This window comes from Rhinoraja longicauda, chromosome 17 (genome assembly GCF_053455715.1).
Source record: "Rhinoraja longicauda isolate Sanriku21f chromosome 17, sRhiLon1.1, whole genome shotgun sequence".
In the NCBI taxonomy this organism is placed as follows: Eukaryota; Metazoa; Chordata; class Chondrichthyes; order Rajiformes; family Arhynchobatidae; genus Rhinoraja; species Rhinoraja longicauda.
The window spans coordinates 35,625,464-35,652,946 of record NC_135969.1 but is presented as its reverse complement, the minus strand read 5'-3'; the positions used below and the strand labels follow the sequence as shown (position 1 = coordinate 35,652,946).

General features: G+C 41.2%; 1 protein-coding gene across 6 annotated transcripts in view; it reads right to left on the bottom strand.

Annotated features, from left to right (window-relative positions):
• The window catches only part of foxp1b (forkhead box P1b), a 495,107-nt gene that overhangs the window by 170,714 nt on the left and 296,910 nt on the right, over positions 1–27,483 (bottom strand). For all 6 annotated transcript variants that reach the window (XM_078414505.1, XM_078414510.1, XM_078414506.1 and 3 more), the window contains one exon: positions 13,743–13,832. In XM_078414505.1, coding sequence (XP_078270631.1) covers positions 13,743–13,832 — 90 coding nt within the window. The remainder of the gene's footprint in view (positions 1–13,742; positions 13,833–27,483) is intronic.

The window sequence follows — 27,483 nt, the reverse complement described above, 5'->3', positions numbered from 1 at the left end:
GTTGAGGGTTTCTGGTGTTATCCACTCCTTGTGCTTTTGGGCCCTTCTCCCTAGGGCCCCCTCACAGGTTGAGCTCCAAGCAGCTTTTAGGTGTTCCTACTCCTCATTTATTGTCCATCCTTCCTTCCTCCTCAGCCGTAGCTCTGTATTTTCCCTTGAGAGGATATCCTTGAACTTCTTCACCACTTGAGCACTGCTGAGGTATTCAGTGTTGTATTTCGCTCTTTGGCTTTTGGCCCAATGGTGTCTCCTCAGCCTTAGCTTGAATTTCCCTACCAGGAGGTGGTGGTCTGAAGCTGCATCTGCTCCTCTTCTTGTTCTGACATCTTCCATGGACCTTCTGAACTTTTTACAGATACAAATATGGTCAATTTGTTTTTCTGTGACATGATCTGGTGACACCCAAGTTGTTTTGTGGTTTGTTTTATGGGGGAATATACTTCCCCCAATCACTTCGTTATTGTTAACACAGGTCTCAGCAAACATCTCGCCATTTTCATTCATTTTCCCCACTCCATGTTTTCCCATTGCTGCCTCATATCCCTCGTTTTGGTCTCCAATCTTAGCGTTGAAGTCACCCATCAGGATAATGAGATCTCTGGCTCCAATACTACCAAGTAGGTGGTTCAAGCTGTCATAGAACCAGTCTTTGACTACCTCCTCTGCATCGTTGGTGGGTGCATAACATTGGATTATGTGGGCTTTCACTCTCTTGTTGTTGGTTTTGAAGGTTGTGGAGATGAGGCGAGAGCTGATGGGTTTCCATGCCGTTAGAGCCTTTCTAGTGTCCTTCGTCATCATTATGGCCACTCCCTTTGTATGTTTCGCTCTCTCATCTTCCTTTCCGGAGTAGATAATTGACTGCCCACTGGCCAATTTGATCTCCCCTGACTGTGTCCATCTTGTTTCTGCCAAGCCCAGGACTGAGAGATTGTAGCGCACCATTTCGTTGGCAACAGTGGCAGCCTTGCCAGCCTGGAACATGGTTCGGATGTTCATGTCCCCACAAGGATGGATTTCTTTGGCGTCAGAAGGTGTGTCAGCTTCCCAGCACCCTTGCGGGTTTGGCTGGGAAGCGTCATGTTTCCCATCATTGAGGCATCTTCTTCAACCAGGTGTGTAATTTGGTTTTCATCCATCAATGTTTCTGTAACACACACTTTTTTCCAGGGTGGGGTAGTTAACCCCGCGCCCAAGCCCCAACTTGGAGGACCAGGGACTGCTTCGTCTGCCTCCTCACCCATGACCTTTCTGGTTTGGCTGAACCTGCCAGGGATATAAAACCCCCTCCGGCATAGCTCACAGGATCACTGGAGGACACCATCCTCTCCACCACGTCAAGGTTGCAGTCCAGGAGAAGCGTTCTCGCACATGTCCAAGTTTAATTCCATCTGCTATTTACAAAAGAGTTAAGTGACCTTTATTTAACATTTCACTGGAAAGACTGCTCTAGGAATGAAATCCTTTCCCCTCTGTTCAAAGCTGGGAATTTTCTCAAAGATTCACCTGACTGGCCACTGTCATTTCAATGGAAGCGTGATTGGCAAAATGTTCTCTGATTCAGATCAACTTCCCACAAAAATGACAGTAATCGAACAGGAGGACCCGAGAACACAACCCAAAGGCACACATTCATGGTGTAGTACAATTAACAAGGTGTAACCTTCATGCACCTCAGATTCAACGATCGTGCTTCATGGAACTTAAATTCCAACAGTGAACATTTCAATGGTAAGAATGTAAAGCTGCAACTGAACACAGTGCTGTTCTCATTGCAGACAGACACAAAAAGCTGGAGGAACTCAGCAGGGCAGACGGCATCTCTGGAGAAAAGGAATAGGTGACGTCTCGGGTCAAACTATCCGTCAGGATAGTTTGTCTGTTTGTTTTTATGTTATGACTGTTTTTGTAAAGCGCTTTGAGCACCTGGTAAAGCGCTATATAAAATAAATGCTTATTATTATTATTATTATAAGACCCTTCGTCAGACTATTCTGTTCTCATTGAAAATCTCCATGCTTGTATTTTGCTTCATATGTCATTGGATAATGATTAGATGGGAATCCTCTTCTAGGTATTGGAGCAGGAGATCACTTACTAACAGGTATATAGCTATCCAATGATCTGAATAACAACCATGACATTTGTGTAACTAATCCTTTAGCCGATCTTGTCTATAATAGTACCACCAACAACCACCACCCCGGCATTTTTGAGTAGGAAGAGTTGATGATGGTACTGCCACTCAGAATCACAATAAGATGATTAATTTTCTCTTGGCATTGCCTGGCAGCTGAATGGTGTAAATTTTACTTTCGCCTCATAACCAAATCTGAACGGTGTCCAGATCTTGATGTCCAGGATTGTTTCATTACCTGAGAAACTGAACAGATTTTTTTGACATCACAACTGGGATGTTGTAAGGCTTTGCAGCTTTTATGTTCAATGAACAGTCACCTGATGTTATATAGAGTCATGTGTTGGAGGGATCTGCAGATGCTGGTTTAAACCAAAGATAAGACACAAAATGCTGCAGTATCTCAGCGGGACAGGCAGCATCCCTGGAGAGAAGGAATGGGTGACGTTTCTGAAAGAAGGGTCTCGACCCAAAATGTCACCCATTCCTTCTCTCCAGAGATGCTGCCTGTCCTGCAGAGTTACTCCAGTATTTTGCGCCTGTCTTCGTCATATAGAGTCAATTTGATTCGCTCAGTATTGTCAATTATGATAGTGGGAATCTTCGGCCCTTCCAACTCAAAGTGGCATTCACTCAAACAGTTTGTTTTTTATGACATCTATTGGCTTTGTGGTCACTTTTGTTGGATTAGTGTTATATTTACAGATCTAATAAAAATTGCTCAATTTAAGTTCCCACAATGCCATGGTGCACAGTCAATTTACATTCTCCGGATTATTAGTTCAATAGTCAAATAATTGCACAACTGCATTCTGTCAAGTGTAAACTGGGAAAAGTGTCCAGACCAAGCTGAAATGTTCTAAAAAGACTGCTAACTATATAAATATGGAGAGCACACTGAAGCCTGATGCAGTGGGTCTTTTAACTGGAGGTTTAGAGCAGCTTTTTGGAAGACTTAAAAGTTTAAGACACAACATTATGTTCAGTCAATCGGGATCTTACATGGAATATACAATACAGAACAAAGAATCCAACTCAATTGTTCTTTGCTGGTGTTTATAATCTACATGAGGTTCCTCTGCAGTCTATTTATAACAACATCACAATATCAGCAGGTTTATGTAGTTCAAATAACATAATATATTGGTTTATTCACAAAATGCTGGAGTAACTCAGCAGGTCAGGCAGCATCTCGGGAGAGAAGGAATGGGTGACGTTTCGGGTCGAGACCCTTCTTCAGACTATTGGGTTCTTTTAAGATGAAAATCAAATTGGCACAGTACAGTGTAGCACCACTGTTGTGCCACCAAACATCTTATCTGTGGAAAACATACTTTACAAATCATACTTTCAGAGACATTTATAGTTGCACAAATTACTTTGGTAAAGTACCAGGAATCTGCAGAAAATTGTAAATAGTGTTTTTTGGCGAAAGGCTAAACCCCAAAAGCAAATACATTAATAAGTAAGTCCCACATTTGATACAGGCTCAGGTATCAATTGTAACCTAATGCACCTCAAGAAGAACAGCAAGTTCAGTTTGGACTTCTGAATTACAACCTGCCAGAAACAAGGTGCCACTGACGTCAAAAGAACTAAAACTTGAATGTACATCAGATATCCAAACCAAATGGAACAAAGCTCTGGAATTCTCTGGATACTGCCTCTGCATCACTTAAATTAGCCAACACCATAATTCACCTTCTTCATAGCCACTTCTTCAGCTCCACCCTTATTTTATCAGCCTTTTTTGGCAGCAGAGTGGCGCAGTGGTAAAGTTGCTGCCTTAAAGCTCCAGAGATCCGGGTTCGATCCAGACTACAGGTGCTGTCTGTAGGGAGTTTATACGTTCTCCCTGTGACCGCGTGGATTTTCTCCCACATTCCAAAGATGTAAAGGTTTGTGGGTGGAGTAGGAAAGAACTGCAGATGCTGGTTTAAACAGAGGATAGACACAAAATGCTGGAGTAACTCAGCAGGACAGGCAGCATCTCTGGAGACAAGGGATGGGTGACGTTTCGGGACCAGACCCTTCTTCAGAAGAAGGGTCTCGACCCGAAACCTCACCCATTCCTTCTCTCCAGATTTGCTGCCTGTCCCGCTGAGTTACTCCAGCATTTTGTGTCAAACTCTGAGGACCTGGATACAATGAGTGCAGGATATTGGTGAGACCATATCAGTGAGAACACTGTGTACCGTTCTGGTTGCCCAGCTATGGGAGGGGCATCGTTAAGCTGGAAAGAGTGCAGAGAAGATTTGCGAGGATGTTGCAGGGTCTGGAGGCTTCGAGTTATAAGGGCGTCTGGATAGCTTGGAAATGCTTTCACTGAAGCGGAATATGTTAAGGGGTGACCTTATAGAAGTATATAAAATGATAAAGGGGTGAAAATAGAAAGGATGGTCTTTCTCCCTTGGTAGGAGGATCTAAAAGTAGAGGGCATGGGTTTTAAGGTGAGAGGGGAAAAAGTGGCCTTACTGCAGACCATGTGGTAAAGGTACACCAACGATGCAATAAGATGGAGAGTTCCAAGATTTTAACCACACCACACTGAATGAGCTGTGCTGTATTTCCAAAGCACTGTGATTTCAATTTTGGAATTGGTTTTAAAAGTGATGCTGCCCAAGGAAGTGGCTTGGGTGCATCTTGCAGTTGGCTCTTAATCCAGCTGCGGTGGTCTGGTGGGAAGGAAATAAATGTTTATAGTTGGGAGGCCAAACAAGTGGGTAGCGCTGTCCAGAGTGATGTCAAGCTTCGTGCATGTTGTGGAAGCACCACTCATCCAGACAAGGGAACATTCCTTTCTGAGGTGTGTCTTACAGATAGATGATGCAAATACTTTGAGGACTCATAAGGTGGCCAACAGTGCATGCAATAGCCCGTCTCAGACCTGTTTGTATTTGCAATACATTAGTGGCTGACACAGTTATATTCCTGTGTAGGAAAGAACTGCAGATGCTGGTTTAAATCGAAGATAGACACAAGGTGCTAGAGTATCTCAGCGGGACAGGCAGCATCTCTGGAGAGAAGGAATGGGTGACATTTCGGGTAGAGACCCTTCTTCAGACCCGAAACGTCGCCCATTCCTTCTCTCCGGAGACGCTGCCTGTCCCGCTGAGTTACTCCAGCATTTTGTGTCCATCTACAGTTACATTCCTGATCAGTGTTGCGCCCAGAGATATCAATGGTGAGAGATTTGGTTTTAACATTACCGTTGAATTTCAAGGGTTGCAAATTCCTGCTGTTCATTTTCCGGCACTTGCTATTAAATGAGTTTAACTTGCCATTTATTGCATAATGCTGGAAACTGAAATGGCATTAAGCAACTGGATTTCCAGACAGTTGCAGTTCTTATCATTCGGCTGGATCTCTAGATTACAGGTCTAGTCCCGTAACGCCCATACTATTTACAAGCTCTGCCACAAAATTGGTGCGCATACGTGCACCTGAACTCTCGTTAGATGGTCAATGTCAAAGAGTTAATTAGTCTGTTAGTGTTTTTGTTCACGAGTTGTTATCTCAAAGCAGAAAAGAACTGCAGATGCTGGATATCTGAAAGCAGAACAGAAAATGCCTTAAATATTTAGAAGATTGAGGGGGGGATCTTATAGAAACTTACAAGATTCTTAAGGGGTTGGACAGGCTAGATGCAGGAAGATTGTTCCCGATGTTGGGGAAGTCCAGAACAAGGGGTCACAGTTTAAGGATAAGGGGGAAGTCTTTTAGGACCGAGATGAGAAAGCTTTTTTTCACACAGAGAGTGGTGAATCTGTGGAATTCTCTGCCACAGAAGGTAGTTGAGGCCAGTTTATTGGCTATATTTAAGAGGGAGTTAGATGTGGCCCTTGTGGCTAAAGGGATCAGGGGGTATGGAGAGAAGGCAGGTACGGGATACTGAGTTGGATGATTAGCCATGATCATATTGAATGGCGGTGCAGGCTCAAAGGGCTGAATGGCCTACTCCTGCATCTATTTTCTATGTTTCTATGTTTCTCTATTCAGCAGGTAAAAGAGGAAAGTGGAGTTAGCATTTCAGATCATTGTAAATTTCCCTTGTAAACCTGTCACATTAAACTGTGTTCCTCTCTCCATAGATGCTGAATAACCTGCAGAGTGTTTACACTATTTTCTGTTCTTAGTTATGAAGTTCCTCTTACCCACTCTTTCTTATGCAAGACTCTGGGTATTCCCGTACATGGTTTGGCCGTGGCCGAGAATCTCCTGGCATCAAGTGCATTTCTTCAAGGAAGGTACGAGTAGATCCTTAGGTACAGTGCCCTCCATGATGTATGGAACAAAGACCCATCATTTATTTATTTGCCTCTGTACTCCACAATTTGAGATTTGTAATAGAAAAAAATCACATGTGGTTAAAGTGCACATTGTCAGATTTTAATAAAGTCCATTTTTATACATTTTGGTTTCACCATGTAGAAATTACAGTTGTGTTTATACATAGACCCCCCATTTCTCGGCACCATAATGTTTGGGACACAGCAATGTCATGTAAATGAAAGCAATTATGTTTAGTATTTTGTTGCATATCCTTTACATGCAATGACTGCTTGAAGTCTGCGATTCATGGACATCACCAGTTGCTGGATGTCTTCTCTGGTGATGCTCTGCCAGGCCTGTATTGCAGCCATCTTTAGCTTATGCTTGTTTTGGGGGCTAGTCCCTTCAGTTTTCTCTTCAGCATATAAAAGGCATACCAATTGTGTTCAGATCGGGAATGGCTACTCAAGAATTGACCATTTTTTAGCTTTTCAAAACCATTGGTGCTTTAACAGTATGTTTGGGATCATGGTCTTGCTGTAGAATGAACCGCCGGCCAATGTGTTTTGAGGCATTTGTTTGAACTTGAGCAGATGGGATATGTCTGTACACCAGAATTAATTATGCTACTACCATCAGCAATTGTATCATGAATGAAGATAAGTGAGCCAGTACCTTCAGCAGCCAAACATGCCCAGGCCTTAACACCCCCACCACCGTGTTTCACAGATGAGGTGGTATGCTTTGGATCTTGGGCAGTTCCTTCTCTCCTCCATACTTTGCTCTTGTCATCACTCTGATATAAGTTAATCTTCATCTCATCTGTCCACAAGGCCTTTTTCCAGAACTGTGGTTGCTCTTTTAAGTACTTCTTGGCAAACTAATCTGGTCAGATTTTTGCGGCTAACCAGTGGTTTGTATCTTGCAGTGTAGCCTCTGTATTTCTGTTCATGGTCTTCTGCGGTAAGTGGTCATTGACAAATCCACAGCTGACTGCTGAAGAGTGTTTCTGATCTGTCGGATAGGTGTTTGTTCTTTATTATAGAGAGAATTCTTCTGTCATCAGCTGTGGAGGTCTTCCTTGGCCTGCCAGTCCCTTTGTGATTCGTAAGCTCGCCAGTGCTCTCTTTTTTCTTAATGATGTTCCAAACAGTTGATTTTGGTAAGCCTAAGGTTTGGCTGATGTCTCTAACAGTTTTATTCTTGTTTCTCAGTTTCATAATGGCTTCTTTGACTTTCATTGGCACAACTTGTGGTCTTCATGTTGATAAACAGCAATAAAAGTTTCCAACGGTGATGGAAAGACTGGAGGCAATTAAACACACCTGAGCAATTACAAACGCCTATGAAGCCATGTGTCCCAAACATTATGGTGCCCTGAAATGGGGGTCTATGTATAAACACTGCTGTAATTTCTACATGGTGAAACCAAAATGCATAAAAATGGCCTTAATTAAAATCTGACAGTGTGCACTTTAACCCATGTGATTTTTTGTATTGTGTACTCCACAATCGTACAGAGGCAAATAAATAAATGATGGGTCTTTGTCCCAAACATTATGGAGGGCACTGTATTTTCCCCCATCTGCACTGTATTCCAAAGACAGAGCTTGTAAGACAGTGCTTGCTGTACGAGGCTGGTACGTGTTCAGTGTGTGAATAACATGGCTGAACCAACATAGCCATATCACTGTACACTGCGGACGGCTCGATTGTAATTATGTATAGTCTTTCCGCTGGCTGGATAGCACGCAAAAAAAAGCTTTTCGCTGTACCTCTGCACAGGTGACAATAAACTAAACTAACTTACTATTATAACAAGGACCTTAATATGGGTCTTGGCCTGAGGCAGCAATGAGTTTGTTTGTCTTTTTAGTGATTGAGGATTTTGTGGAGACAGCATTGGTGATAGGCTTCCAGTTCCTTGATTACCAAAAGATAACCATAGATAAAGATAAAGATAACCAAAGGGGTGGCACGGTGGCGCAGCAATAGAGTTGCTGCCTTTCAGCGCCAGACACCCGGGTTTGATCCTGACAAGTGCTGTCTGTATGGAGTTTGTATGTTCTTCCAGTGACTGCGTGTGTTTTCTCCGCGAACCTTGGATTTCTCCCAAACTCTAAAGACATACAGGTTTGTAGGTTAATGGGCTTGGGCTCAATGTAAAAATTGTCCTGAGTGTAGGATAGTGCTAGTGTACGGAGATCGTTGGTAGGTGCAGACTCGGTGGGCTGATGGGCTTGTTTCCGTGCAGTATCTCTAAACTAATCTTATAATCCAAGTTTCAGAAGAAGCTTAGGAAATCAGCATAATTATAATCGTATGACCTTAATTGTAAACAAAGGATTTCAAACATGATGTATGCATTGGTAAGATTCCCCCAATTTAGATTATAACCTTACATTGAGTGGCGTAATCACACAGAAGACTCATGAACAAGATACACTCATGTGAACTATACTCTTTCCCCAGTGTACAAAACCAATGACCTAAGTCTGTTCACATTAAAATTCTTCCGAAAGAATTTAAAGAAGCTACACCTACAGTGAGACACAGAAGGTTGGGGTGTGCCAGTAATGGCAAGTTTTACATTTGCGCAGATTGACGATAATTCAAAAGAGAAAATATGCAAAACAAGAAGAACTACTTAATTTAGGCAGTTTGATTCCAGTATCTCATGTCCGAGTTAAAGATTTATGATTTGTTAAACATTTCTTAAAAACATCCTTCAGCTTAGTGGAAACATTTTGACTGCAAAAATGTATGCGGCTGTGACAAAGACATTCCACATCCATATAGCCAATTTATGGTGTTGGGGACAAGCCCCGATTTATATTAGTGAGACACCATTAAGTATGTGATCACTACTCAAATTCAGCGTTATACAAGCAAGAACTGGAGTGGATTGATGCTGACACATTATTTAACATACATTCCCTTTTCAAAAATAAATTAGCTTCCTCCAAATATTACCTACTAATAAACCCATATGGATGGCAACGATATTGCTGTCTTGCTTTTTGCGGCTTGCTTTTCTGACTGGGCATAATGCCAACAAGGAGAGTCCGCCCCTCATTGTCACTTCTACAGTGCGGCACTTGCATCGACTGCTGTTATTCTAGGCTTCAGGAAATATTCTAACCACTGGATGGGCTCAAGTTCTGCGCAGTAATGAGTTGCAGATTTTGTGCAGTGTGGTGCACATACGCAAGGACAATGCCATGGTGTGTACAGCACAGTAGTTCAAAGGCTGCTTCCTCCGACCGAAGGAAAAAGACCTTGGCTCGCAACATTAAAAAAAAACCTTCAGACTTTGAAGAAAAGGTAAGTATTCATCTCCCACCGTGATTCCCCCATTCAGCCAGCTTTCAAAAAGAGAGAAAACACTACACCACTTGACCAGAGTAGGAAACCCTCTAAACCACACAATGATTTAGTTTAAGCCATTATTAAGATGTGAAGGATGCTTTTTATAACCTGTGGATTTCTATTCAGTGAAGGAGAATTAAGAGACTATTAAATTATAATGTCTCTGCTTTGAGCTCAGACTATTTCTTGAGCCAACTAATATTATACAGGAAATAATGAGCACTGGTTGCAAAGATCACGTCATAATGTCCTCATTGTTCCTCGTACATATTTTTTATGATACCAAGACATCAGACAATTTTCACCCAGTAAGAAAATCTGATGAATGGAGGGCACTTTGAATGGAGAACAGTTGGTTATTCTGACAATTTCTCCAGTACACTAATCCAAAACATTAAATTTAGCTCCACATCCCGCTGTACTGTTTGGTTTGATAGCTTTTTCTTTCGCACGCAGATGAAAAAACCCTCAGTGCACATAGTTCCTGCATTACCTCATGCCTACATGCAATATGTTGACTTCGCTTGTTTAAACTGCACATTAAGAAGTTCATTGTGGAACCATGTGGACAGAACATCTTCAACACAGCTGCACATCACGTAAACCGCAATAGGTGGCAGCAGCCTTCCCGTGATTCCAAACAGAGCAGAATATTATTTCCACAATTTTAAGTGCCCCTGCTTGTGGCAGTGTTACAAAATAAAACTATATTTTTCCACAGTATTAGTGGACTATCAGCAAGGGTCCAGCACAGTGGTTCCTAATTACCTTCCTCTTCACTCTTGATCCTGTGGCTCCCATAATTAGTTACCTGGGGCTGCAATCCAATTTGAAGTGATGACAAGAAAGTGATCCATGAAAAGTAATAAGTTAAATCCAATTTCAGTCTGCCTCTAATTAAATGCACATGGTACTAATGACTCAACCCTACCATTTCAGTGATAATGTTAATTAGCTAGGTGGGAGACTCTTTTTGCAGTGTTCTATGTGTAAACTAAGTAATAGGGGAAAGGGATGTCCATAATTACATGTGACATTCTTTGCAAAATTGTCAGCAATTTAAACATTAATGATTAGTCAAATGTATTTAGTTTGTCTTTGTATCTCCTCGAAATAAATGTCGTGCGCTGTACAACACTTAGCTTGAAGAACCGATTTACACTGTTTTACAGCCTGATACGAGAAGCTAGTAACATTTTGTACAATATCTGCCGTGGACAACGCACAAAACACAGGATTTAATTTCATTTCTGCGATTCTCACTTCACTGGGAAATGATGGCTCGGGCAGAATGATGAGTTGGTCACTTAAAGTAAAAAGGAAGCAACTTCCATCAGTCTGGTGGGCACAAACTGGAGCAACGCTCAAAGCTTGTTACAACAAATGGCTCAATTCATACCCCAGAATCAACTCCCCTACATCTTGCAGCAATTATCATATTTGCTAGTTTAAGGTCTGTGGAGTTTTTTGCAAGACAACAGAAAGCATTTTCTACAGGTCAGGCCAGCTTTACAATACAGAATTAAATTCAGTAGGAGTACTGTCCCAATAATCTAGGCGACCGTGGGTTTACTCACATTTGCGTGCACCTAAAGGAATACAGACATGCATATTTGCATATGCAGTCACATTTAAGATGGGGAGGAAGATAGAAGGGAAAGGTGTCTACCATTTTAATTGTCAATCAAGTGATAATGGCAAAAATGATTTAATTGCTCGCATGAAAGTCACTTTATTTTTCTTGGTGAGTAGGTGTAGTTGAACAATTGCCAGACTGTGAGCCTCTCATGACAGTCAGCTCAGGTACTCGACTGATCATGGATAGCTTCAGTATTAATCCTTCATCTGTAGTGACCGCGGTGCTCGAATCCTCCAAATTAAAAACGTGAAATACCAGGACATCCCTCCCTGCTTTAATCACAATCAGGATTGACATATAAGGATCATTTAATTTGTTAAACAACTGCACCTAAAGTGAGTTTTCAAAGAAAGTGCATTGAAGAGTTAACCCAGTGAGAATTTCAATGGAAATTCCAGGCAGAATTGCTGTTCAACCACCAAATTATTTGCTCTGGATCAATGAATGTTTATGGATTCTAGGAACAGAATTGGGCTATTCAGCCCATCAAGTCTACTCCGCCATTTAATCGTGGCTGATCTATCTTTCCCTCTCAACCCCATTCTCCTGCCTTCTCCCCATAACCCCAACACCCCTCCTAATCAAGAAACTGTCAATCTTTGTGTTAAAAATATCCACTGACTACAGCAGTCTGTGAATGAATGTGAATTCCACAGATTCACCACCCTTTCAACATTATCATAGATTGGAGGTGTGGGAAGAACTTGGCAAGGAAATGATTGGCCACTATACCCTTGGGTAATTAATCAGAAAGTTAGGCTATTCCTTGATTCATACACAAAAGCTCTGTCCGAGGTTGTTAATGGAAGACAGGGTATTCATCCATCCATTGGACGAGATATTAAACCAAGACCCTGTCTGCTCTTTGCTGTAACGTGACACCATTCCATGGAAGAGCATGGGCATTAGCACTGATGTCGAAACGTATAAGATTATTAAGGGGTTGGACACGTTAGAGGCAGGAAACATGTTCCCAATGTTGGGGGAGTCCAGAACAAGGGGCCACAGTTTAAGAATAAGGAGTAGGCCATTTAGAACTGAGATGAGGAAAAACGTTTTCAGTCAGAGAGTTGTGAATCTGTGGAATTCTCTGCCTCAGAAGGCAGTGGAGGCCAATTCTCTGAATGCCTTCAAGAGAAAGCTAGATAGAGCTCTTAAGGATAGCGGAGTCAGGGGGTGTGGGGAGAAGGCAGGAACGGGGTACTGATTGAGAATGATCAGCCATGATCACATTGAATGTTGGTGCTGGCTCGAAGGGCCGAATGGCCTCCTTCTGCACCTATTGTCTATTCTGTCCTGGCCAATATTTAGCTCTCAACCAGCATCACTGAAACGGTAAATTATCAGACTGCTATTTCTGGAAGGCTGCTGTGCATAAGGGGGCATCTGCATTTCCTATGTTACAACAGTAACCACCCTTTAAAGTTCTTCATTGGCTATAAAGTGCTTTGGGATGTTCTGCAAGGGGTATGAAAGGCATTTTACCAACACAAGACTTTCTTTGTTTTGTTTTACGACTGGAGTTCAGAGGTGCACAGTGTTAAGCTGATAATAAATTTCCAACCAAAAATCTCATATTATTTTTTGTTTCTTATATATATTTTTTTGTTTTACATTGCCTTCTACATAAAAAGCTTCCTCCACCATAAACATTTTGCAATCCTAGTTCCAGATTTAGCCTGTTTACGGAAATGCAGATAGCTTGCTTTGCTCACGCACAATTTTATTGTGCCATTAAAAAAGGCAACAGAGCTTATTACTGAATGTATTTAATATAACCTCAATGAGAACACAGAGTGAAGAGATCATTCATGAAATAGAAAGCTTAAACATCTATGCACAAAATGTTGAAAGATCCCATCACAATGTAGGAAAGGTGCACTTAATGAAAATTGTTTTGTAAAATATCAATAATGATATTCATTTTGATCATCATCGGGCTTTTAGATGAATCAAAAGCTGACTAAAACAACATCTACCACCATGTGGGCTCTGTTGACCTCTGTAACAAAATTCCTTGCTTGGCTATAAAAAGTGATCAGTTTGATCATTTCAAAGAATTTGAATCCACACTAACATACCGGACGGAAGTAGTTCTTCTTTTTGGGGGGAATGTTCTAAAACATCAGCACAGCTACAGTGCCCAGTGTTAGACCTATTTAATAAGTACGATAGCTCATTAACTGAGGACTATGTTGCCATTCTATTCAAGGCGGCACATGAAAGGTGGGTCAAAGTTGTTCACGGTTCCATTTCCAAAAAAGAGCCATGTTTACATAAATATACATATTATGTACAATCTGTATAAAAATACAGATACCTTACCTGTAAGGTTGGTTGCTTGTCATTTCCCTTGGGAGACTTCAACCCACTGGCTTGATGCTGTAGCAGAAGCTGGCGTGCAACCTGAAGAGCCTGCATAAAAAAGAATAACATTCACGTTTTAACTATAAATACACCCAGTGGGACAGTTTACTACTCCATGCTACAAAGAATAACAACAGCAAACAGTGCTGCATACCATTTGTTGTACCATTAAAAACTACAAGTTAAACATTTCAATACATAAAACATAATTTATTTCCATTGAAGGCAGTTGCCGCAAATAATTCTGCCGCATTAAATTCTGCAAGTCTCTTTAAAACCAACAGTGGCTCTTATTGGACATTAATGTGCATCAACAAAAAAATTCAGCATTCCAACGTCTCCCTTTCCACTAAAACCTCAGACTGTGTTGATGGATGGTTGTCATTTGATATGAAATTTTCAAAAGGGAACAATGCATTGTGAACAAGGCAAGCAAGCATGCTTCAGAGCGGCCAAAGCCAAAGAATCCCTCGTGGCCGTGTGAGTGGGAGAAAAATGGGACACAGGCAAAAATGTTCTCCAAAGCAAAAGAAAATAAAAACTACACAAGCTGTCCTAATTCTATGAAGATTACATGTAAATAAAATCGATGGCCAGACGATTAAATATATGTTCACAAATACAATGCGCTCTGGGGTAAGAATGACTGAATTTGTAAAAAAGAATTAGAACATAACATCAAAACTAAAATCATACCCTAGATTGTTGGCTTTTAAAAGCTTTGAGATGCACTAAACCATTGACTGGCTGCTGGAAAGTAAAACCCGACACAGTTGTTTTATGCCCAAACTACTCCCTTTTCCTTCTGATAAATAATCAAACAGAGACTGTCCAGAATAAACAAAACCAATAAGCTGGGAAATTTAATGGCCATCAGAACTATGAAGATACCAACAAGCAAGCAACTCATAGTTCCCACACTGACTGTGTTCCACACCTACATCAGCATAACATCTGAGTAAATAAATTCAGTCACTCTTTCCATTCCCTTCCCCCTTGTGATTACTCCTACTAGAAAACAGTTCAGACCAGTTCCAAACATCGGACTACTTTTAAGCACAAAAGACAACTTTAATGCAGTTGAATTTTATTTTGCAAACATGTATTGTGTATGCCTCTGCAGACTGCATATTCATTGTTACTATCTGTTATTTGAGTCTAATCGTCAAGACATTCTATTTATACCCACGTGCCTTGTATGCATATACAACACAAATTGATGAAGTATAAACTAATTCTTCGTAACATTTTCCTTACTTCTCAGCATGACCTAATTTACCGCCGATTTAAGGTTAAATCGTAACATTTGCATCTTTCGACAACTCCCTTATTCAGCGCATCAGACTCGTTTCATGTGACAGATTTAATTCTGGATATGACACAAACAATTACAGAGAAAGTGGGGAAGTTTACCGAAAGGGCTTAGTGCCTCTAAATTTCCGTCGGCTTGCAGTTGTTCTTTAGCTGTTGGTGTGGAGCGGGGGTTGAAGAATGGTGTAAAGATGTTGAATAAACAGGAAGTGCCGTGCAGCTGAAGCACATTGAAATGAAAATATACTGGAAGTCTGCCCTTTCTGCCCAGCTAAAGAAAAAGGGCCTGTTTCAACAGTGCAAATACCCACATGAGTAAATGAGAAATAAACAGAGAAGTACAATACCCTTTGTAACTTTGCTCTTAGATCTGCCCTTGTTTCTACTCATATTGCTCGCTCCTTTCTGTCAGGTGTGTGTCTCAATGCAAACATCTTCCAGCAAAGAAAACTACTGCTGCTTTGAAACACTCCGCGACAAGACAGCTTGTAAAAGGATGAGCTGCCACACAAACGTTTACAATAAAACTAGAACAAAATTCCTTTAGAAATCTTATTTCTGTTGTGGCAACTGCCTGCTGGCACACAGGGACTGATTTGTTATTTTGCACAGTCTCAGCCTGTCTGTCATCCTGGGTGCTAATGCTCCAGTAAAATAACTCATTGGGAGCTGTCACTGGGATGTTTACACAAGGCTGTTCCTTTCTTCATACAAGGAAATTTTTTTTCTGGAACTCATCTTCTTTTGATCTCACATTCAAAGCAACACTACCGTGATAGACATACAAGTCTTAAAGCAAATCCAGAGACACCAGAGATAAACTACTAGAGGTTGACAGACAGCAGCAACTAAAGCTCACAAATGTGAGTAACAGCATGTATTATGACAAACCCAAGACATATATTAGGTGGAGTTGATTGTTCGTATATTAATGCTCAGAAAGGCAGGATCATATGACCAATATGCAGCTTAGAAAAGCATCGAGCATAAGTCAAAGCAAATATATCACAACATTAGAAGTTTTTTTACTGTTTTAAGCTGATAATCTGCCCAAATGGGATTCTGTAAATATTAAATAGAAGTTGCAGTAGGCATGTGCCTCAATGCAAATATCATTAAGATAATTAAGAACATAAGAATCAGAATTGGGCCGGTCGGCCCCACTATACTGTTCTCCCCACCGCCCGCCGTTCAATGATTTAATTACTGATCTGTTTTTACCTCAGCCCAATGATCACTTGGTTCCATTAATATCTAAAAATCCATCGATCCTTTTCTTAATATACTCAACAAATGTGTTTTCTGGGGTAAAGAATTCCACAAGTTCTTGGCTCTTTGAAGGAACAAATTAGTCATCTCAATCATGCGTGGCCCTGCCTTTGTGCTTAGAGGCACTGCCGATTGTACAACACCAAAACCAGACACAACATTTTCCCTGTATCTATCCTGTCAAGCCCTGTAAGAATTTTGCACATTTCAACGATATCAACACTCGTTCTTCAAAGCTGAAGAGAGATACGACCCATCTGTTTAATCTCTCCTCGTGGGACAAACATCCCAGCCTAGGAATCAATCTAGTGAACTTTCGTTGCAGTTATCCCCTATTGCATGTATATCCTTCATTAGCCAGGAAAGACGAGACCCAAACACAGTATTCCAGTGGCAACCTTCACTGTCTTTACTCCAGTACTCAAATCCTCCAACATATCAATTCCCTTTTTAATTGCACGCTGAACTTGCAACCTAAGTCTCAGTGATTTATGTATAAAAGCATAAAGTCCCTCTTAACATCAACATCTCTCAGTTTTTCATCAAATAGTCCTACTAATCATCACCTCCCAAGTCAAAGATAAACCCCATTTGTTCTTCTGCTTTCCGACCATTAACCAATGCTCAAACCAGTGTTATCCCCAATCAGTATATGTTCTAACTTTCTTTAATAACCTTTTGTGTGGCAACATATAGGTCTTCTGAAAGTCCAAATACATTACAGCCACTGGTTCCCTCTGCTCTCTACAATCTCAACTCATTGAAACATATTCAAACAGGATTTTGCCTTCACAAATCTTCCACCCTATCTCATAATGATTTTCCAAGTGTCTTGCTTGCACTGTCTTAATAACAGTAATTGTAATGTCAAGCCAATTGCTATGTGGTTCCAATTTTCCTCTTTCTTTTCATGAATAATGGGGTTACATTTGCTACCTTCTGACCTGTGAGAATCATACTCACATTGAAGGAATTTTGGAAGTTAACATACACTACAACTCCGTAGATACGGCTTTCAAAGCTTTGGAGTGCAAGACATCAGATCTGGGGATTTATTGTCTGAATAATTTCTAAAAAACATTTTTTTTACTGATGGCAATCTCCTTCACCTCCCCATTCACTCCAGAATGGTTGTTCTCCACTAATTCGGGATTTTTTTTGTGATTTCTTGCATGGCAATGGACACTCAATATTTGTGTCATATCCTTAGTCCCGAATACATATTTTTTCCTGTCAAGTCTGCAAGGGATTCACATTAACCTGTGCTGACCCTTTTCTCTTGATCGTCTCTGTAGGAGTTTGTAAAGTTACTTTTTGTGTTTCTCAATAGAATATTATTGTCTTTTTATTTACTTTTGCCTATCAATTTCTTGGATTTGCTTCACTGAAATCTAAAAATGTTCCCAATTCTCATGTCCACTGCTCTTTCTGCCAACATTATAAACGTTTTCTTTTCGGGCAACTCTATCCTCTATCTGTAACTTGCCTTGCTAGCCTTAACTAGTCCACTTTTTCTGTTAGGTTTTAAAACGTTGAAGGAGTTTGTAGTATTTGCTGTTAAGTATGTTTTAATTCTACAAATCAAAGCCATATACAGTCTATGTTGCTACACCTCCATACTTAGTTCTGCAGCCATCTGGGAAAGCATGTGTGAAGGCCAAAGGCTTCTTCCCATAACATCAGATGCCAATGTTGACTTCAAATTTGGAAGGACGTGCCATCTAGTGGCTTGAGTGTGAATGCAAGTAGTTATATAAATCCATAATCTATACCTGAACTGAGTCTTAAATTTTCACAGAGGAATATGCAGAGTCATAAAACATATTTCCTTCACCATTTTTCCTGAAAATGTAAAACCTTAATAAACTATGCTTCATAGATTTCAGCACCTTCATTAGAAGGACATTCTTTCTTCATTTTCAAGCTCAGCGATTGGTGATGGCTATCTGCCTTAAACATCCTAATTTCATCCAATGTTCATAGATCTATTCTTCATATCTGCGATAACCAGATGTAGGTTAATTCTTTTCTCAGACTAAGTTAAAGTCAACTTTTAGTGCTCTATCTACTGGTACTATGAATGTTGGCTAACTTAGTACAAGTGAAGGATCAGATGCAGGAGGTATTTTGCTCTGAAAGGTTTACTACCAAAGGACACAAAGGCCCATCAAGGATGCTTAGAACATAAGTCATAGGATCAGAATTAGTCATAAGTTCATAAGTCATAGGAGCAGAATTAGGCCATTTGGCCCTTCGAGTCTACCACACTATTCAATCATGGCTGATTTATCTTTCACTCTCAACTCCATTCTCCTGCTTTCTCCTCATAACTTGACAATGAAACTTTCAATGAGGTCCCCTCTCATCCTTCTAAACTCCAGCAAGTACAGGCCCAGAGCCATCAAACACTCATTATATGTTAATCCAATCATCCCTGGGTTCACACCTGTAAACCTCCTTTGGACCCTCTCCAATGCCAGCACATCCCTCCTCCGTTATGGGGTCCAAAACTGCTCACAGTATTCCAAATGTGGTCTACAAAAACATAGAACAGTACAGCACAGGAACAGGCCCTTCGACCCACAATGTTTGTGCTGAACATGATGCCAAGATAAACTAATATCTTCCGTCATGATTCTTATCATGCTGGCGCTATTTGTTCGCCGCTTCTCCGTCAGGACAGTTCGTTTGTTTGTTTTTATGTCTTGACTGTTTTTGTAAAGCGTCTTTGAGCATTTGGAAAAGCGCTATATAAAATAAATGTTTATTATTATTATTATTATTATCCCTCCATTGTCTGAATATCCATGTGCCCATCCAAAAGTATCTTAAATGCCATGATTGTATCTGCCTCCACCACCATCTGGCAGTGCGTTCCAAGCACCCACCATCCTCTGTGTAAAAAAAATCTTGCTCTGCACATCTCCTTAAAACTTTGCCCCTCTCACCTGAAAGCGAAGCCCTCTGGTATTTGACATTGCTACTCTGGGGGAAAAAAGTTTCTGACTGTCAACCCTATCTATGCCTCTGACTGAATCTTTTTATTGGCTAAGGTGGTTATTTTATTTCATATTTAAAACTGAGTAGAAACATGCTGACAATAAATTATGTTCGAGTGATTTTATACAGAAAGCAGGAGGAACAATTTAAATTCCACAGCCTGTTGAACCTTCTTTATTTTGTCGATGCTAGCAATTTTGTCTTTGGCTTTAAATTTGCGTTTCTATTTTAAGTAGATAATAATACACAAACAATGCAAATCTAACTATAACTTGCTGTTGTGTGGATATTGACAGAATTCCTTTATTATTTGCTAGGTTACAACCTTGAATACATATTCAATGGTTGTTCTGCATCATCCACAGTGTCACTTTATGATGAAGCAAACATCAGCAAAATTAAAAGCTATCATAAAACAATCAATATTAAAAATGTTTGTAACCTGGCACAAAATTTAATTAAGCACAACGTTATTATTTTATAACAAAATAACATCAAAAAAGTGCAAAATTTAATTTCCTGCATTATGCAGTGATTGTTCACCAATTCTTTTTTAGCCAAGGTTTAAAAGTGAAAAATACCTTCCTGCAAATAAAGTGAAGACAAAGCAAGAAAATATACACCTGTAAAATGTGTGATGATGAATTCCAAATTTCAGAGATGATTTACGACTAAGGAGCAAAGCAAACCTGGAACACAAGGACCCAAAAGGTGGCTTCAAAATCTGAACCATTTACGGGCAGCAGAGTGGCGCAGCGGTGGAGTTGCTGCCTTACAGCGCCAGAGACCCGGGTTCGATTCTGACTACGGGCACTGTCTGTACGGAGTTTGTACGTTCTCCCTGTGACCGTAGGTTTTCTCCAGGTGCTCCAGTTTCCTCCCACACTCCAACGATGTGCATGTTGGTAGGTTAATTGGCCTCTGTAAATTGTAAATTGTCCCTCGTGCGTGTAGGATAGTGCTAGTGTACGGGGTGATCGCTGGTCAGCGCGGACCCGGCTGGCCAGAGGGCCTGTTCCGCACTGTATCTCTAGGCTAAACTAAACTCCCTATGAATGGACTGTTTGAGAATCAAATTTAGAAGGATGAGAGGAGATCTTATCGAAACGTATAAGATTATTAAGGGGTTGGACACGTTAGAGGCAGGAAACATGTTCCCTATGTTGGGGAGTCCAGAACAAGGGGCCATAGTTTAAGAATAAGGGGTAGGCCATTTAGAACTGAGATGAGGAAAAACTTTTTCAGTCAGAGAGTTGTGAATCTGTGGAATTCTCTGCCTCAGAAGGCAGTGGAGGCCAATTCTCTGAATGCATTAAAGAGAGAGCTAGATAGAGCTCTTAAGGATAGCGGAGTCAGGGGGTATGGGGAGAAGGCAGGAACGGGGTACTGATTGAGAATGATCAGCCATGATCACATTGAATGGCGGTGTTGGCTCGAAGGGCCGAATGGCCTCCTCCTGCACCTATTGTCTATTGTTAAATGAGCACGCTGTCAAGTGTAAAAATAAAAATAACCACAAAATGGAATTAACGATTTGAATGACCTTGTGCACCAAAACGGTGCTTTAAAAAGGTGCACAGAAATGAGTCAAGTTACTTCGCAGAAGAAAGGGCACTAGGTATTCTCATCGACCCTCGGACTGCTCCTGGTTCACAAGCAGTATCCGTGGAAGAATGGAGAAAAAACCCCTAAAAGTCTGGACACATTTTTGCTTAAAAGGGAACCGCAAAACCATGATGATAGTAAAGCAAACTAAAGAAAACGATACAATAGTAGAACAGAGGCCGGTAAAACAAACATAGTGAAAGAATTACAAGAGATTGCATTCAGTAAGCACAAGTGTTCAAAAGCCAATATACAAAGCTGATTAAATTTTGGATCTCAATATTCAACTCATATAGATATATATATTCCCTACTTGGTTTTATCCTTTTTGACTTTAAACTTTAGCGCGTAAACAGGCCCTTCGGCCCACCGAGTCTGTGCTGACCAGCGAACATCCTGAACACCATCCTACACACCAGGGACATTTTTTTTCACCGAAGCCAATTAACCCATAAACCTGTATGCGTTTGGAGTGTGGGTAGAAACCAGAGCACCCGGAGAAAACCTGTGCGGTCGCAGGGAGAACGTATAAACTCCGTACAGACAGTACCTGTAGTCAGGATCGAACCCGGTCCTCGGGCGCTGTAAGGCAGTAACTCTACCGCTGCACCACTGTGCCACCTGAAATTTTCTACCTCTCCAAACTTCCTCAGTCCAACGCACACCTGAAATCATTCCACTCCTACCATTCTGGCTATCTGTATCAATTCCTCTTTAATTATAAGAAAAGTCAAGAAACGTTATAATGAACACCTAACAACAAGAAACTCAGGAAAACAAGCATTTTATCGACTCCTTCAGTTTGCTATTTTTTTTACAGAGATATACCCAAAAAGCATTCAGGAATACCATAAATGAGCAATCCTTACTGATGTGAATGCACTGACTGCGGCAGCAGTGTTAATGGGGTGGTCTGCTTTTCATATCTCAGGTCCCACATCGCAGGGAAGGAGACATGAATAATGAAATTCACCACCACCTTCACAGTGCTCGCTCAGCCTTTGGTCGATTGGGGATTTGAAGATCAAGCGCCTGATTTGGCACAGTGCTCATGGTCTCCTGGGCGGCAGTGATCCCTTCTCTCTGATATGCTTCGTGGACCTGGACCTCCTCATAGCAGGTTGCAAGTGCGGGAGAAACTGTCAAAATAGTGCAGGCTACTAACGGCAATGGTTCTGTAAACAGCACACACTGTGCCAGTGTGCCTTGGTGATAAAGGGTGTCAATGCTTAGGAGATGGACATGGCACCAATTTAAATAAGTTGCTTTCTCCAAGATGGTGTCAACTTTCTTGTGTGTTGTAGATCGACTCAAAAAACTGGAGTAACTCAGCAGGACAGGCAGCATCTCCGGAGAGAAGGAATGGGTGGCGTTTTGGGTCGAGGCCCTTTCTCAGACTGCGCTTGAAGAAAGGTCATTTCCCGAAACGTCATCCATTCCTTCTCTCCAGAGATGCTGTCTGACCCGCTGAGTAACTCCTGCTTTTTTTTTGTCTATCTTCGGTTTAAAGCAGCATCTGCATTTCCTTCCTACACATTTCTTGTGTGTTGTTACAGAGGCACAAATCCTGCAACAACACACAAGCTGCCAGAGGACGTAGTTGAGGCTGGGACTATCCCATCGTTTAAAAAACAGTTCGACAGGTACATGGATAGGACAGGTTTGGAGGGATGTGGACCAAGCACAGGCAAGTGGGACTAGTGTAGCTGGGACATTGTTGGCCGGTGTGGGCAAGTTGGGCCGAAGGGCCTGTTTCCACACTGTATCACTCTATGACGCTGTGGCCAACGATGATTTCCATGATGCTCATGATGGAGATGGTTATCGCTTTCACAGTTTTTGGAGCATAAATGTAACTTGCTACTTGACAGCATTTAAAAACAACACATCTAAGTGCTGAAGAAGGCTACCGACCCGAAACCCTTCTTCAAACCTGATGTCACTTTTGGTTCTTAAGTCAATCCATATTGCACATCCCCTAGTTTATAAACTCCTCTACCAATGTGTTTGTTCATATACTCTGTCTGTCCCATTCCTCATTTCAATTACCACAATCAGGTTTAGTTTAGCTTAGAGATGTAGCGTGGAAACAGGCCATTCGACCCACCGAGTCTGCAACGAACAGCGATCCCCGCACACTAACACTATCCTACACACACACTAGGGACAATTTACAATTTTACCAAGCCAATTAGTCTACAAACCTGCACGTCTATGGAGCGTGGGAGGAAACTGGAGAAAACCCACGCAGATGACGGGGAGAATGTACAAACTCCGGACAATACAGCACTCAAAGTCAGGATCGAACCCAGGTCTCTGGCGCTGTAAGGCAGCATCTCTACCAGTGTGCTACCGTGCCGCCCTTTTGTCTAGGTCACCTTGCTTCTTGTTTTGTTTCATGAATGATAGCCCCGGCTTCTCCACTCTACACACAGATGTAAAGAACCTCACCCCTAGAATCCCCACATCTCCCTCTACTGAGATTCTAACCAGACCTTATACCTTGGTGAAAACTCATGTGAAGTACTCATGTTTTATCACAGCCCTCCATCTCCATCAGTACATTTCCGTACTTGATCTCTGCTCAGTTCAGTCTTTCATTTTCCCTGTTTGCAACCTGAAAGAATATATTTAGATCCCCCTTTATGTTTGCTGCCAGAGCTTTATTCTCATGTTCTCACATTGCATCTCTTATTTCTTTTTTTTTTACTTAACCTCTGAAATTTCTGTAATCAACCTGCTTCTCACTTGTGTTAACAATCTGTCAGCTGTCAAGTGCTCCTATTTTCAGTTGTGTTTTACTTTCTAACTTTCTGGTCATGCATAAAAATCTGGTTTTAACTTCCTTCACCTTCTCCCTCATGGAATGCATGCAGACCAGCTCAAAATTAAAGGCCTTCCTTAATTCAATTGAATGAAACTGCACATTGAACAGCCATCAGCAACACATCTCCCTCCACTGGTTATTGATCAAGTAGCTGAAGATGAGGAACGAAACTAAAACTGCAGATGCTGAAAATCGGAAACAAAATCAGAAAACACTGGAAGCACTCAGGAACTTACGTAGACTATTATTGTTATTACTGCACTATCATTGTTTGCTTTTTTAATGTGTACGTATCTGTGCGTGTATATATGTATGTACATCTATATATATATATGTGTGTATGTGTGTGTGTGTGTGTACGTGTGTGTGCACGCGTGTATAAATATGTGTATAAACACACATTAAACTTTTTTTCTCTCGTTTATTATGTTGTTTACAGTGTACTATGTTTACATATATGTGTATAAACACACATTAAACTTTTTTTCTCTCGTTTATTATGTTGTTTACAGTGTACTATGTTTACATATTCTGTTGTGCTGCAGCAAATAAGAATTTCATTGTTCTATCTGGTACATATGACAATAAAACACTCCTGACTCTTGAAGTTAGGCAGCATCTGCGGGAAGAGAAACAGTTAACATTTCAGATTTCTCTTTCCACAGATGTTAACTAGCTTTCGAAGCGTTTCCAGCTTTTTTAAAGATTTCAGATTTCCAACATCTGCAGTATTTCTGATTTGCATTTGCTGTGCGTCTGACTTGTTAAATCTCTTCACAATCCAGTGTGTGTGTTCTTAGCTTTGTTATTGTATCGTGCCTGATTGTCAAAAACACCGCATCTTGGCAAACACTGCAGATTTAATTGAATTTCCTAATTTAGTCATAATTTAATATCAAAGTTCTTTCAAATCAGTGTAGGTAGTTGTTGATGTAATTCCACTCAATTCAATAAAGTTATTATAATCACATACAAAAGCATGACCATGCAACGCCAATCTTTGGCCATGTCCCTGCCATAACGTTAAATTGAAATCATTCCTTTACATGGCAACCTCTGCTGCACCAAACTACTATGTGTGTAACTAAAGGGCGGCACGGTGGCGTAGCGGTGGGGCTACTGCCGTACAGCACCAGAGACCCAGATTCGATCCTGACTATGGGTGCTGTCTGTACAGGGTTTGTACGTTCTCCCCGTGACCGCGTGGATTTACTCCGAGATCTTCGGTTTCCTCCCACACTCCAAAAACTTACAGGTTTGTAGGTTAATTGGCTTGGTATAATTGTCCCTAGTCTCTGTAGTGTGCGGGGATCGCTGGTTGGTGCGGACTCAGTGGGTCGAAGGGCCTGGTTCCACGCTGTATCTCTAAACTAAACTAATAGCATGATTTGAAATTAGTGTTTAAGCTCAGTTATTATCCCCAGCCAGGACAATATTGGTCTACGAAAATAACTGCAGATGCTGGTACAAATCGAAGGTATTTATTCACAAAATGCTGGAGTAACTCAGCAGGTCAGGCAGCATCTCGGGAGAGAAGAAATTGGTGACGTTTCGGGTCGAGACCCTTCTTCAGACTTAAAACCTCTCTCTTTGATGGAACCTTTGAGCATCTATACTGATAACTATCTGCGGGTCGGTGTCAAAACTGTAATTATTGGCAACGCATTATTCAATATCTTGGTACATTTTGCTATTTTAAATGGAGCTTGGTGAAATGAATCAAATTCATTCCATTTAATTCCAATTCGCAGGCCCAGAAATTCTTAGTATTGTGTAAGAGGCATGCACATGCTGTGTGCATGGCAGTCAAAAACATGTTTTATTCAAGGTGTCTGCTGCTGTTGCTGCCACATTCTAGTGCAAAGTCTTGACGGTTCAATGCAGACAGGAACCTTTCCTCTGTTACGGGGTTGGACGCGTTAGAGGCAGGAAACATGTTCCCAATGTTGGGGGAGTCCAGAACTAGGGGCCACAGTTTAAGAATAAGGGGTAGGCCATTTAGAACTGAGATGAGGAAAAACCTTTTCAGTCAGAGAGTTGTGAATCTGTGGAATTCTCTGCCTCAGAAGGCAGTGGAGGCCAATTCTCTGAATGCATTCAAGAGAGAGCCGGATAGAGCTCTTAAGGATAGCGGAGTCAGGGGGTATGGGGAGAAGGCAGGAATGGGGTACTGATTGAGAATGATCACCCATGATCACATTGAATGGCGGTGTTGGCTCGAAGGGCCGAATGGCCTCCTCCTGCACCTATTGTCTAATGTCTATTGTTACTCAACAGGATTGAATTTGTCGGGGGACAAACGTAGAGGTGACAGTATTGAGAGACACGACTGGGAAGATGTTAAGTTTTTAACTAAAGGAATGCCTATATGCAGCAGATTCCCAGCACTGTGTAAATTGTGTATTGCCCATCCATCCTTCACGTTCAGAATGAAGGCACAGTCCGACCCAAGTGAGTATTACATAACTGGCGGTGGAGACCTGAAGTTTCTAACCAGCTTATCAAAACCCCAAACAAGTTGTATGTGAAATGAGTAAATGCACTGCAGAGTCAGCACAAGATTGTTAAAGAATATTATAATAATAATAATTTATGGGCGGCATGGTGGCGCAGCGGTAGAGTTGCTGCCTTACAGAACCAGGGACCCGGGTTCGATTCTGACTACGGGAGCTGTCTCTGTACATTCTCCCCGTGACCTGCGTGGGTTTTCCCTGGGTGCTCTGGTTTCCTCCCCCACTGCAAAGATGTGCAGGTTTGTAGGTTAATTGGCTTGGTAAAACTGTAAATTGTCCCTAGTGTGTTCAGGATAGTGTTAGTGTGCGGGGATCGCTGGTCGGCATGGACTCGGTGGGCCGAAGGGCCTGTTTCCGCGCTGTAAACTAAAAAAATAATTATCTCTAAACCCCCCAAAATAATTGTAATTATAAAGAATAATAAAGAATATTAAAGAATATTGCAGATACTATTGCAACGTTTACGAAACATTTAGACAGGTACATGGATTGGATAGGTTTAGAATGATGTGGGCCAAATGCAGGCAGGTGGGACTAGTGTAGATGGGGCATGTTGGTCAGTCTAGGCAAGTTGGGCGATGGGCCTGTTTCCACACTGGATGACTCTATGACTATTATTAGAGTGCAGATTAACCAGACAAAAATCATGAGGCTAATATAGCTGGTGCCAGTTAGATACAACCATCTCTGAACTATCAATGAACATTCAATAGAAACCATTCCAAATATAAACAAACCAAATGTTCCTTGCATTTCAACCAAAATGTTAAATCAGCATTCATAAAAATAACGAGACATTCAGTTGTATTTAGTGGACCCACCACTGTGGTGCAAATACAATATTTTAATCACAAGATAGAAAGTAACGTTTAGAGTGTGCATCAACACTACACAATAGTGCCATAATCCATGATAGTCTGATTTAGGTCAAGTTTCTAACTGGATTAAAACTGCTGATTATTTTCATAAAATGCAAAATTTCCATAAACACACTCCTGATCTAAATGATCACCTAGGAATTAAAAATTATTTCCCCCAAAATAACAATTTCTCACAAAGCAAATACTAGGTTGCTATGTACTTAACCATACCCAAATGTATGCTTGTTGCCACAGATTCATAGAATAGTCACAGTGTTGAGTCCGTGCTGGTTCGCCAGAAATTGTGGAATTAT